Below are 13,606 nucleotides of genomic sequence, written 5' to 3' on the forward strand. Positions count from 1 at the left end.
ATATTTCGGCCGTCGTTATTTAGGTGCATCCTTAGTTGCTGTCCACTCTGTCATATAAATATTAAACTGTGGGGTGGGGGTTCCCATCTCTAATGTTATCAATAGTATATAATTTGATTAAACACCTCTTTTATGAGGTGGGGGGAGTGGATGATTGTTTTTATTTATATACAAATGTTTTATTCTTTGAATGTACACTGCCAAAATATTTATTAAAAGTAATTTGACAATAAATTACCTCCATTTTCATTGCACAAAATCAATCGGTCTCCCAAATCCATGTGCAACAGAGTCTCTCTGTAGGTCTAGTACAATAAAGAAGAATTATTATGTTTATTTTGCAGTGCTATATCACAATTCAAAAGTAACAAGTCTTTATTTTTCAGTTACCAGTGGATTTAAAAGTGAAGTTCTCTACTAATTGCCTGGCATTTTAGATTGGATGATACTTTATATAAGGTGTGCAATCTTGCATTTTTATAATCCATTTTAAAGCTACAGTATAATGAATGTATTAATATCGCTGTGTGTAGTCTTTGCTCCCTTGAGCTCCATGCCATATCTACAGCTGGTTAATCATTAGTAGAGATGAGCGAATTATTCAAAAATTCGATTCGGCTGATTCGCCGAATTTGTGGAATAAATTCGATTCGATGCGAATTTATTCGCTGCGAATTTAACTTATAAAAAGTGTTTCTAGGCTTCAGAGAGCCTTTATATTAGTGCAGAACACTGTACCTTTAATTTAAATGCCCTTGGAGTCTGCTGGGGAAGAGAAATAATACTGTCAGTCAGTATGACATGCAGATGAGTGCCGTCGATCTTAGAATCACCGCACACTTCACTCATTTGGGCAGTCACGGGACCAAAACCAGAGTGTGGAGCCACAGTGTGGCGGTGGAGGCAGCAGCAATGGGAGGCCATACAGCACCCTATGACAAAATGGAAACCACCAGCAGTGTGAGGAGACCTGAAAGTGGCACATGGCAGAGTGTGGCGATGGAGACAGCAGCAATGGGAGGCCGTACAGGGACCCATGACACACTCTGGACCTGGCAGCAGCATGAGGAGGCGGTACAGGGGCCCATGGCAAAAAGAAGAAGAAGAAGAAGATGAGGATGAGGATGAAGAAGAAGTAGGATGAGGATGAAGAAGAAGAAGAAGTAGGATGAGGATGAAGAAGAAGTAGGATGAGGATGAAGAAGAAGAAGAAGAAGTAGGATGAGGATGAAGAAGAAGAAGAAGTAGGATGAGGAAGAAGAAGAAGAAGAAGAAGAAGAAGTAGGATGAGGAAGAAGAAGAAGAAGATGAAGTAGGATGAGGATGAAGAAGAAGAAGAAGAAGTAGGATGAGGATGAAGAAGAAGTAGGATGAGGATGAAGAAGAAGAAGAAGAAGTAGGATGAGGATGAAGAAGAAGAAGAAGAAGAAGTAGGATGAGGATGAGGATGAAGAAGAAGAAGTAAGATGAGGATGAAGAAGAAGAAGAAGTAGGATGAGGATGAAGAAGAAGAAGAAGAAGTAGGATGAGGATGAAGAAGAAGAAGAAGAAGTAGGATGAGGATGAAGACGAAGAAGAAGTAGGATGAGGATGAAGAAGAAGAAGTAGGATGAGGATGAAGAAGAAGAAGACGAAGAAGAAGTAGGATGAGGATGAAGAAGAAGACGAAGAAGAAGTAGGATGAGGATGAAGAAGAAGAAGAAGTAGGATGAGGATGAAGAAGAAGAAGAAGAAGAAGAAGAAGAAGTAGGGTGAGGATGATGAAGAAGAAGAAGTAGGATGAGGATGAAGAAGAAGAAGAAGAAGAAGTAGGATGAGGATGAAGAAGAAGAAGAAGAAGTAGGATGAGGATGAAGAAGAAGAAGTAGGATGAGGATGAAGAAGAAGAAGAAGAAGTAGGATGAGGATGAAGAAGAAGAAGAAGTAGGATGAAGAAGAAGAAGAAGAAGAAGTAGGATGAAGAAGAAGAAGAAGAAGTAGGATGAAGAAGAAGAAGAAGAAGAAGTAGGATGAGGATGAAGAAGAAGAAGAAGAAATAGGATGAGGATGAAGAAGAAGAAGAAGTAGGATGAGGGTGAGGAAGAAGAAGAAGTAGGATGAGGATGAAGAAGAAGAAGAAGAAGAAGAAGAAGAAGAAGAAGTAGGATGAGGATGAAGAAGAAGAAGAAGAAGTAGGATGAGGGTGAGGAAGAAGAAGAAGTAGGATGAGGATGAAGAAGAAGAAGAAGAAGAAGAAGTAGGATGAGGATGAAGAAGAAGAAGAAGAAGAAGAAGAAGTAGGATGAGGATGAAGAAGAAGAAGAAGAAGTAGGATGAGGATGAAGAAGAAGAAGAAGTAGGATGAGGATGAAGAAGAAGAAGAAGTAGGATGAGGATGAAGAAGAAGAAGAAGAAGAAGTAGGATGAGGAAGAAGAAGAAGAGGAAGAAGAATAATAAGTAGGATGAGGATGAAGAAGAAGAAGAAGAAGTAGGATGAGGATGAAGAAGAAGAAGAAGAAGTAGGATGAGGAAGAAGAAGAAGAAGAAGAAGTAGGATGAGGATGATGAAGAAGAAGAAGTAGGATGAGGATGAAGAAGAAGAAGAAGAAGTAGGATGAGGATGAAGAAGAATTCCAGTGCAGCAAAAAGTGTATCTGCAGAGAGCTCCGCTATTTCTGACAGTTCTCTGACAGTTCCTTCACATTTACAGCGGTTGAAACATTGTATCTATTTGTTTCCGAATAAAAACATCTGTATCCTAAATGGAAACAAATAGATACAATGTTTCAACTGCTGTAAATGTGAAGGAACTGTCAGAGAACTGTCAGAAATAGCGGAGCTCTCTGCAGGGACACTTTTTGCCGGCTGTAGAAGGGATGAAAATCGGCCGATCGGGGAAAATTCGATTCGCGCATCCGAAGTTTGCTAATATTCGGATTCGGCGCGAATCGAATTTTTCCTAATATTCAAAACGAATTCCACTTCGCCAGGTTCGATTCGCTCATCTCTAATCATTAGTATTCTTTAGACAGTCAGTACTGTAGAAAGTACAGAGAAGGGCAACCAAACTGATAAGAGGCATATAGGAGATAAGCTATGAGGAAAGATAAGAGGAACTGAATGTATTCTCTCTTGAGAAGAGGAGATTAAGGGGGAAATGATCAACATGTATAAATACATCAGTGGTTCATAAAGTGAACTCGGTGTACAGCTATTCACCCTGTGGACAAGGGGGCACTCTTTACGTCTGGAGGAAAAGAAACGTAATCTCCAAACACAGAAAGGTTTCTTCACAGTGAGAGCTGTGAAAATGTGGAATAGGTGGTCCTGGCCAGCTCAGTGGATTGCTTCAAAAAAGGCCTGAATTATTTCTTAGATACACAGAATATAACTGGATACTAACAATTATAGGTAAAGTTGATCCAGGGAATATCTGATTGCCTCTTGGGGGATCAGGAAGGAATGTTGTCCCCTGCAGGAGCAAATTGGATCATGCTTTGCTAAAGTTTTTTTTTGCCTTCCTCTGGATCAACTGTGGGTATAGAATTAGAACTTTTTTTTTATGGTTGAACTGGATGGACCTTTGTCTTTTTTCAGCCAGATTGACTATGTAACTATGTAAAAAAAAATAAAAAAAGTACACGGTAATAGTTACTGGGTATAATGATTAATAGTGCCTGAAGGAAGAACTTTGTTGACCATAAGAAATTTGTTTCTTCACTTTATTTTGCATATTGCACTGGAAAGATGGGAGGTAGAAATTGTTTTCAGAATCTTTCAGTCATATAATATAAATGAATATGTGTGAAAATAATTATTCTATGAAAGAAGCAGAGGATGCCAGCATTGTAAAAGTTCTGCTCTGAGGCAGAACCTGGGAGCATGAAGGACAAGGTTAGATTTAATAAACACAGAGGATAATGTAATTAAAATTCAATGTATAAAATACTGGGATAACTGTAAAAGTGATGCACATGAAAGCTATTCAGTTCCCATTTTTAGCAGTTATGTACATATGGTACAACAGGATATTATTCTGGACTTGCTGCAACATGAAGTAGAATGGATGAAAGTTTAGGAAACGTTGGGCAGAGTGACTGAATAATATAGTGTACCAGAATACCAGCAGGTGCCTGAAAGTCACTTTGGGTAAATTGGTGTTCTGTCACTACTATCAGAAACATATTTTTGGATTCCAGGTTAAATATAGGAATGTTTTGATATTATAGCTAATTATACATACAAGCAGTAAATTAATCTAAAAAATAGTCTTTAGGCTAGGTTCACATGGCAGTGAGCACGGCAGCCCATTCATTTGAATGGGCTGCCATGCCTCTTGAAAATGCAGAGAAAAGGCCCCTGTTCAATTCTTTAAACTGTGGCCCACACGGAAACTGCAAGTGCAGTAAAATTCCCAGTGAGGGAAGTGGCTGCTGCTGTTTCCAGTGAATGCGGGTGCCATTAGGCATCCACACACATCTCCTTAGTGGCAGTGTGTTTTTCTTTGCGGGTGGTTGTGGCTGCAGGAAAAGGTGAGGGTCCTGAAGCAGAAATCACCAGTACAAGTGTGAACCTAGCCTTACTGACTTCTGTAGCTGCAAGAACTGTGGAGCAATTAATTCTCAAACATCACAGCAGAGGCATAGAAGTCCTTTAGGTGGGATTACGCAGCCTTTCTCTGTTTTACATTTGAAGGCTGCCAAGTCACTGCTGGAAAGTGGGGAGAAGAGTTGTGCTACTGAAAGAACAACTTGAAAGTCTTTAGTGCTTTTGGTGTGAACTTTGAGGTTGACATTACTAGTACCTGCAGCCACAGACTTGAGTGTTCATGTTAACTCTTTTGCTGCCAGGCACTACTCTCTACTTTTAGATTTAGATTGCCAGACAATTTTTCCTACTTTTAATTTCTTCTTCACATTTCACTATTTTTTACTTACAGCTTTGATAGTTTTTAAAATAGCCCCAAACCATACATTTTCTGAAGGCACAGGTCCTACAGATAAAAAGATGGAGCTGCACAAATGTTTAACAAAACATATTTTCCGTAAGGAAAAATACCCTAAAATAATTATTGACACACACAAAGACAACATAACTTTCAAAACTTCTACCAAATCTAAAAGATTAAACTTTATTGAGTTTAAAATAAAAAATATTTTTAATTTTTAAATTGTGGCTTTTTTCAAAATTGTGAAAATTAAAGGTTTAAAAACTGTAAAGAAACTCGTGCTACAAATCTGGAGGTATTCTGAGTACCATGTGTAAATAATATTTTTTCAAATTTTTTTTACTGCATTTAACCGCTTCCTGTCCCCATTACAGAAATACTGCTACAGGGTGGCACGGGTACACACAATCACGTATATATACGCGATTTTTCAGTTCCAGGTAGGGGGCGCACGCACCCTACCCGTCGCCACCATTAGCGGTCTCGGCTGTCAATCACCGGGTCCCAGCCGGTGATTACTCGCCGGCACCCGGTGATCGCCGAGTATTACCGATGGGGGCAGAGAACTGTATGTAAACAATACATATATCTCCTCTGTCAGCTCCTGACACTGCTTTGTATGGCTCTGCATAGAAGAGCCATACAAAGCAGTGTGCTTACAGTGAAGCACACAATCAGCACATAATGTGAAACAGCACACAGTTAACCCTTTGATTGCCCCTGATGTTAACCCCTTCCTGCCCAGTGCCATTAGTACAGTGCCAGTGTTTTTTATTAGCACTGATCACTGTATTGCTGTCACTGGGGATGTCAGTGACAAGAAGTCTGTTCCCCCCAGTGTAAGAATGCCTGCCGCAGTCCTGCTATAATTCGCTGATCACCGCCATTTTTTTTTAGCAAAGGCATGTAGCAGAATACATTTTGGCCTGATTTTATGATGAAATTTGGTTCTTTAAATTTTTTTTACTGGACATGATTAATAGCAAAAAGTCAAAAATATTGTTTTTTTTCTCAAAATTGTTGGTCTTTTTTTTTTATAGCGCAAAAATAAAAACCGCACAGCCGATCAAATACCACCAAAAGAAAGCACTTTTCATAGGGAAAAGAGGACATACATTTCATTTGGGTTCAGCATTGCATGACCACGCAATTGACAGTTAAAGTAACGCAGTGCCGTATCGCAAAAAATGGCCTGGTCAGGAAGGGGGGTATATCTCTCTGGAGGGCAAGTGGTTAAGGAAATGTCAGGGATGTAAACAGACCCCTGATGTTTCCTTTTCTAGTTGGAGAAAGGGATGAGGGACACACAAGTACTTAATCTCCTTCCCTCCTGTAGCAATCGTACGTACAGATATGGACGCGGACATCCATGTTGCTAAGATCCACCATCTTGTGTCATTCTCACTCCAAATCAGTCCCCCCCTCCCTTTTTGTTGAATGGCATGTGGTCTGGGGTGGCAGAGTTCAGGAATGCATCGGGCACAGCTGGATACCCTTCATGGTTGTAAACCCAATTAGCTGATGCCATGGTGTCTGTCAGACTTTTGCTCTGAGCTGTTTGTAAAGCTATAAACCCATCAGTCACTGGACTTGAAAAGCATTCCGGAATAGCAGTAAAACCTACATCCCATTTGAAACCACTTTTTCATACAATTTCATAACTTTCGGCGGGAAATACGTACTATAAAACAAAGCATATATTCGGATAGGTCAGTTTAATGCGAGTCACCTGATACCTTACATCCCTAGATTACGTCTACCTGAGAGCAGAAAGCGATATCTCCTTAACCGCCCCAAGCAGATATGTCTGGACGTTCAGAATATCATTCTGCATATTATCCTACCAGTGGATAGGATGCTACATGTACCTATGGAAGGTTATTGACAATGATCTAACTTGGGAAGAATTTTGGTCCTAGCCCTGGTCTCCGCCTAAACCCCCTCCCCAAATGAGGCGATTGGCCCTTGGCTTCAGAGACATCCCCTGCTGGAGGACTAGAAAATAGGCTGTCAGGCCTGTAGAAGTAATATGAAGAGATCTCCCTTTAACATCAGGAACCAACTTTGGGAGAACGGTACCCTTTTGTTCAGGACACTTGAATCTGCTTAAACCAAGGACCCTGGCAAGTATTCTACCTCTCTAAACTTCTTTCTGTTATCTCTCTGATATGTTATTGCTCTCTGTATTTATATATATATATATATATATATATATATATATATATATATATATATATTGGCTACATCTTTTTCTGTAAATATTTTTATTTTATATTGTAAATATTTTTATTGCACCATTTTGACCTTTTTAGTAATAAATCCTATTTTCTGAGAAGTGTTGAACTGTTTCTAAAGCTCTTTAATGCAAACTAAGAATCCCTGTCTCTGAAGAGTGCTACTGTGTGTTTTAAACTTCTGCATACATCTGCCTGCGGTGACAGTGTGTATACAGACGCTTATTCAAACATCATAGTGTTACTGCTAAGATTGGTGAGTTTCCTCCTTCTCTGTACAAAAAGATGATGATGGCAGTGTTAAGGGTTAATGAAGGGTTAATTGCGTAATTAACCTGACCCAGTAACAATCGCTCTCAGGCTGCGGCACATAGATTGTGGTCCAGTGAGCTGGACAATCTTTGTGCAGGGTGCAGCTGAGCGTGCCCATCACATATTGGCTGGCAGCGTATGTGGGATAGCTTGAGTATTAGTATAGCATTCAGTGCACTTTTAGGAATTAGCTCTGCACTGAAGGATTGTAACCTTTGTGGAAACAGTCGTTGGAGACAATCGGTGCATATTTTTTATATATATATATATATATATATATATATATATATATATATAGAGAGAGAGAGAGAGAGAGAGAGAGAGAGAGAGAGAGAGAGAGAGAGAGAGATAGCAACAGCTCCTTCCTTTTTCTGCTTTCTACTCTACCTTTGCTTGCAATTATGCCTGGTTTAACAGAATACAAGAGACTGAATAAAAGTGATTTAAGTGATGAGAGAGAAGCTGCGGAACGCCAGGCAACGGCTGAGAGAGAAGCTGTGGAACGCCAAGCTGACAGAGCGGAACGCCAGGCAGCGGCTGAGAGAGAAGCGGTGCAGAGGGAAGCTGATCGTCAGCACGAACTGGATATGGATAGGCTCCAGCAGCAGCGACAGGTTCAGAACCTCGGGTCCCTGGAGCACAGGGACGCCTCTCTGGCTGTGGGCACAGCAGCCAAGTTTCCAGTGATGGAAAAAGACGGTGACATTGACATGTATTTACTGTCATTTGAAATAACCTGCTGTCAGTACCATCTGTCCCAAGCACAATGGGCTCAGTACCAGGCAGCAGGGCTACGAGGCAAGCCCCCGGATGCGTTTCTCGAGTTGCCAGAGGAGCAGGAGGACAATTATGAAGCTCTAAAAGAAGCTATTGTCCGGGAGTACCAGCTGACCCCGGAAGCGTACCGCAAGCGGTTTAGGTCCTTGCAAAAGGGACCTGAGGACTCTTACACGGATGTGGTAAGTTGCTTACACACCACATTCCAGCAGTGGGCCAGAGAACTGAAAGCTGACTCCTACGAGTCCCTGGAGGATCTCATGATACAAGATCAACTACTGCATCTCTGCTTGGCAGACATCAGACAGTTTGTATTGGAGAGAGAACCTGCATCTGCCAAAGCTGCAGCAGACCTGGCTGACACCTATGTCCACACGCGGATGTCTGACCATCACAAAGCTTCTCCGAACAGCTGGAAAGGAGGGAAATCACCCATAGCAACCCCTCCTACGTAGGTGAGTGAAGCTTCCCATCACCCAGCACCTGCAGTACTTGGGGCCAAGCCATTCCTGCCTGGCAACCGCAGATGTTACACCTGTGGGAAACCCAGACATCTCAGGACGCAGTGTCCTGAGCAAAAGCAGATTACATTACCTGGCCAGCGGGCTAGCAACTCTTCTTCAGTGCTGTTTGTCCGCAGGAAGACTCGGGTAACCCCCACCAACTTGCAGATAGTCACTATGAGCAACTGGACTGTAACTGGTTTCCGTGACACCGGGGCAGAAGTCACCTTGATCCCACCAGAGGTGATTGAGCAAAGGAACTTCATCCCAGGAAAGTTCCTTACCCTCACTGGAGTTGGGGGAACCCGTTCACGCATACCCTGTGCTAAGGTATTCATTGATTGGGGTGCGGGAAGGGGGATGAGGGAGGTGGGGGTCTCGGATGAAATTCCCACACCTGTTCTGTTGGGTGCCAATTTGGGTACTCTTGTTTCCTATTATGCCCCTGCCAAGAACACCCTGGAGGCGCCCCTGGAACTCTCTGGACATGCCAAGGTACTGTGTGCAGATGTTGGGATAATGTCTGGGCAGCCTGTGGATGGACAGAGGGAGGAAGCTGGGGATAGAGTGGGGTTACAGGATTCTCCATTACCTGGAGAAGGAGAGGAAATCCCCCTGCATGGGGAGGTAATGAACTCCTGTGTCACTGATGGTACAAACGTAAATGTTGATGCTGATGATGACGATGATAATGATGACGATAATGATGATGATAATGATGATGCATTTTCATTGTTGGGGGTCACCCACAGTGCTGTAAAGTGGGCAGAGGTACAGTCTCTGGGTGCGGAGCAAAGGGATGGTCTGGATAGGCCTTTTCCTTGCTCTAGCCCAGAGGATTCTACCTTGATATCCTCCCAGCAGTTGTCTTTGTATGGTACTGGACATCTGGGTAGTACTTGTAGTCCCATGGCCAAGGCAGCACTGGGGAGTGACCAAAATGTAGAATCCATTAGCATGCAAGCCTTGAGCTTCCCTGCTGAGAAAGATAAACAGCTTGACTGGGACAGTGAAAAGCTGGGAATGCACAGTCTACCAGCAGGGGGCTTGGGGACTGAAAGAGTTAACCAAATGCTCAGTATATCCAGTCAGCCTAGGAGACATGTCGAGTGTCACCTGACACAGCCTGTCAAGGTCTATGGGGAAAACCTGAAGCCAGGGAGGAAGTCACCTCAAACTATTTCTGGCTTAGATTCACCCCCCACAAACTAACCAGACCAACGTATGTCATAGGCAGTGGCAGCACACCTGGATTGGAAGTGCGAGGGGCCCTATTGGAGTTGATAGTCGGTCCTCAGAAAGGGAGCTTCGGCCTCCAGCTCCAATCACCCTTCCTTTCCATTCAGGTACAGCAGCTGCTGGCAAGGCCTATGATAAATGTCTGGGCTCAGGGAAACCCTGGGAAAGCCCACCGTGCTGTTCATGAGCTGGACGGCAGGGTGTATCCTTCCTTTATGCCTTCGGCCCACCTCATCTCACAGGAGGTGCAGACAGAATGGGCCAAAGAGACAGAGGGAATATCGCAGTCAGGGATCCAGAAGTCCCGCAGGGTCTGGGCATCCCCAGTAGTCTCAGTCTCCAAACAGGATCAGATGATCAGGCTTTGTGAGGACCTTGGAAAACTGAGCGCCAACCCTGCGGTTGTGGCCTATCCCATGCCCAGGAGCCATGTGGTAATGAAGCAGCCAGCATGTGCCCGCTGTCTAACCGTCGTGGACCTGAACAGAGGATATAGGCCAACGTCTCTTACCCAGGAGGTTCAGGACAAGTCAGCCTTCACCACCCCATGTGGCTTGCCTGAATTCACGGGAAAGCTAGTTGGGGTTGAGAACGCACCAACCACCTCCCCAGGGGTCAGGAATGACCTACAATGTGGAGTGGAACTGTGTGCAGTTGCCCACTTTAGGGGCCGTGCAGTGTTTGGCCCTGTCTGGGCAGAGCAACCTGGACCCCTGTCACTAGTCAGGAACAAACTGCCCGTGCCTAGTCAGACAGTCAAGAATGGTATCTGTCAGAGGGACATGTCAGTGGTTCAGCACTGGGAACTACCGGTAGGAAGAGACCCCCAGAGGTCTGGAAATGGGGAGACTGAGGCAATTATGGCCTGGCCTACTCCCCAGGCCAAAATGCAGGTTACGCCAGTCTTCAGTACAGCTGGCTACGGTAAGACGCCTGGGTGCAACTATCATGGCTCAGCTGAACCGGTGACTGACCTAGCAGACAGGAAACTGATGGAAATGATGTCCTTGATGCTTGCATGTAAAGAGGACTGTTCAACCTGGATGAAGGTACCCGTAGGCACACCTGGGAGGCGAGTTCCCGAATTCACCTGTCCAGCCCCAGTGCAAACAGGCGCCACTACCTTCTGGTCAGAGGTAGTCCTGGGCCTGAGGAATGAGACTGGAGAGAGAAATCTCATTCTTTACCTCGACAAGAAGCTGAACAGAAGTGTTTTGTGAACAGGTGGACCCCACGGCAGTTGCCGCGAGATCAGGGTAGTCACAGCGGACTGGTGCTCACCCCTCACAATGCACTTTGTTGGCACAACAGTGTCGCTAGGGAGAACAGCACCCCAAAGTGAACGTCTGGGCCTAACGGATCTGTGTCCTGGGCAGCCAAACCAGCAGCAGGTGTTGGTTGCGTCAGGAGGGAAATTGCAGTTCCCTCCCATGCACCCACCTGAAGGGGGAGGTGTAGCAATCGTACGTACATATATGGACGCGGACATTCATGTTGCTTAGATCCACCATCTTGTGTCATTCTCACTCCAAATCAGCCCCCCCTCCCTTTTTGTTGAATGGCATGTGGTCTGGTGTGGCTGAGTTCAGGAGTGCATCAGGCACAGCTGGATACCCTTCATGGTTGTAAACCCAATTAGCTGATGCCATGGTGTCTGTCAGACTTTTGCTCTGAGCTGATTGTAAAGCTATAAACCCATCAGTCACTGGACTTGAAAAGCATTCCGGAATAGCAGTAAAACCTACATCCCATTTGAAACCACTTTTTCATACAATTTCATAACTTTCGGCAGGAAATACGTACAAACAAAGCATATATTCGGATAGGTCAGTTTAATGCGAGTCACCTGATACCTTACATCCCTAAATTACATCTACCCGAGAGCAGAAAGAGTTATCTCCTTAACCGTCCCAAGCAGATATGTCATATTTGATGTCTGGACGTTCAGAATATCATTCTGCATATTATCCTACCAGAGGATAGGATGCTACATGTACCTATGGAAGGTTATTGACCATGGTATAACTTGGGAGGGATTTTGGTCCTAGCCCTGGTCTCCGCCTGAACCCCCTCCCCAAATGAGGCGATTGGCCCTTGGTTTCAGAGACACCCCCTGCTGGAGGACTAAAAATAGGCTGTCAGGCCTGGAGAAGTAAGATGAAGAGATCTCCCTTTTAACATCAGGAGCCAACTTTGGGAGAACGGTACCCTTTTGTTCAGGACACTTGAATCTGCTTAAATCAAGGACCCTGGCAAGTATTCTACCTCTCTAAACTTCTGTTATCTCTCTGTTGTGTTATTGCTCTCTGTATATATATATATATATATATATATATATATATATATATATATATATATATGCTACATCTTTTTCTGTAAATATTTTTATTGCACCATTTTGACCTTTTTAGTAATAAATCCTATTTTCTGAGAAGTGTTGAACTGTTTCTAAAGCTCTTTAATGCAAACTAAGAATCCCTGTCTCTGAAGAGCACTACTGTGTGTTTTAAACTTCTGCATACATCTGCCTGCGGTGACAGTGTGTATACAGACGCTTATTCAAACATCATAGTGTTACTGCTAAGATTGGTGAGTTTCCTCCTTCTCTGTACAAAAAGGTGGTGGTGGCAGTGTGAAGGGTTAATTGCGTAATTAACCTGACCCAGTGACAATTGCTCTCAGGCTGCGGCACATAGATTGTGGTCCAGTGAGCTGGAAAACCTTTGTGCAGGGTGAAGCTGAGCGTGGCATTGTTACGCACGTGACAGCGCAGTTTTAGATTGGCTAGTCCTTCGGTCACTAGTTGGTGAGAAGGGCTGGGGGTCTGACGCCACGCCCGTCACACCTCCTGCTCCACAGCACTTGCTACTGATTATGAAAGTGCTCAATAGTGAGCACTTTCATGTTCATTCACAAATGGAGACATGTTTACCAACCTCCCCACTCGCCATCTTGAAAACATCTGATTCTCCCATTGAGTGCCCATAATACAATATCTTCCACAACTTGCTGTCTCTGATGGTCCAGGAAGGGGGAGAGCAGTGGTCATTGAATGGCATACTGGAGACAGTAGATTGGGAAGGGGATCAGATTGTGGGTACACAGCAGGGAGGATCTGACAGGCACATTCACACACAGAGCAGAGCAGCAGTGACAGGAGGAACATGGGAGTCTAGTCATACTTGTTGAAAAAGACTGCAATCAGTGTCATTTCAGCAGCAAATCCCAAGTACACATTGATCAGCAGAGTCTAGGGGACCCTTCTGTATAATTTCAGGGTGGCTGAAATGATCATGAGCTTCTAGTATAAGGCAATGCAAGGGTTACTGAGCTGGCTATCTTCTTCCATAACCGTGATGTTCTTGGTAGTGAAATTTCTAAACCATTTACTGCTTCATAAAAAAAAGCAAATACTTGAATGTTCATAGCCTGGTCACATGGTTACTTAATTACTAATGATATAATTGTTATGTGTCGTTTTACTTTTTGCAATTCATCTAGTATTAATTGTGAGTATTTACCATTCTCAATTTTTCCATAGAATTGTAAATTACAGACTTCAGGTAGAAGGCATTGAGCTAGTTGGGCATTCACTGACTAATTAGACATTTAT

At 43.6% G+C, this 13,606-nt stretch overlaps 1 protein-coding gene across 2 annotated transcripts in view; it reads right to left on the reverse strand.

The window, feature by feature from the left end:
- LOC149447415 (protein mono-ADP-ribosyltransferase PARP14-like) overlaps positions 1-13,606 on the reverse strand; it is a 152,037-nt gene that overhangs the window by 87,221 nt on the left and 51,210 nt on the right. For both annotated transcript variants that reach the window (XM_089652607.1, XM_089652606.1), the window contains exon 7: positions 239-305. In XM_089652607.1, coding sequence (XP_089508733.1) covers positions 239-305 — 67 coding nt within the window. The remainder of the gene's footprint in view (positions 1-238; positions 306-13,606) is intronic.

Source organism: Staurois parvus, unplaced genomic scaffold (genome assembly GCF_062004578.1).
Source record: "Staurois parvus isolate SC_StPar_1 unplaced genomic scaffold, SC_StPar_1.0 ptg000688l, whole genome shotgun sequence".
Classification (NCBI taxonomy): Eukaryota; Metazoa; Chordata; class Amphibia; order Anura; family Ranidae; genus Staurois; species Staurois parvus.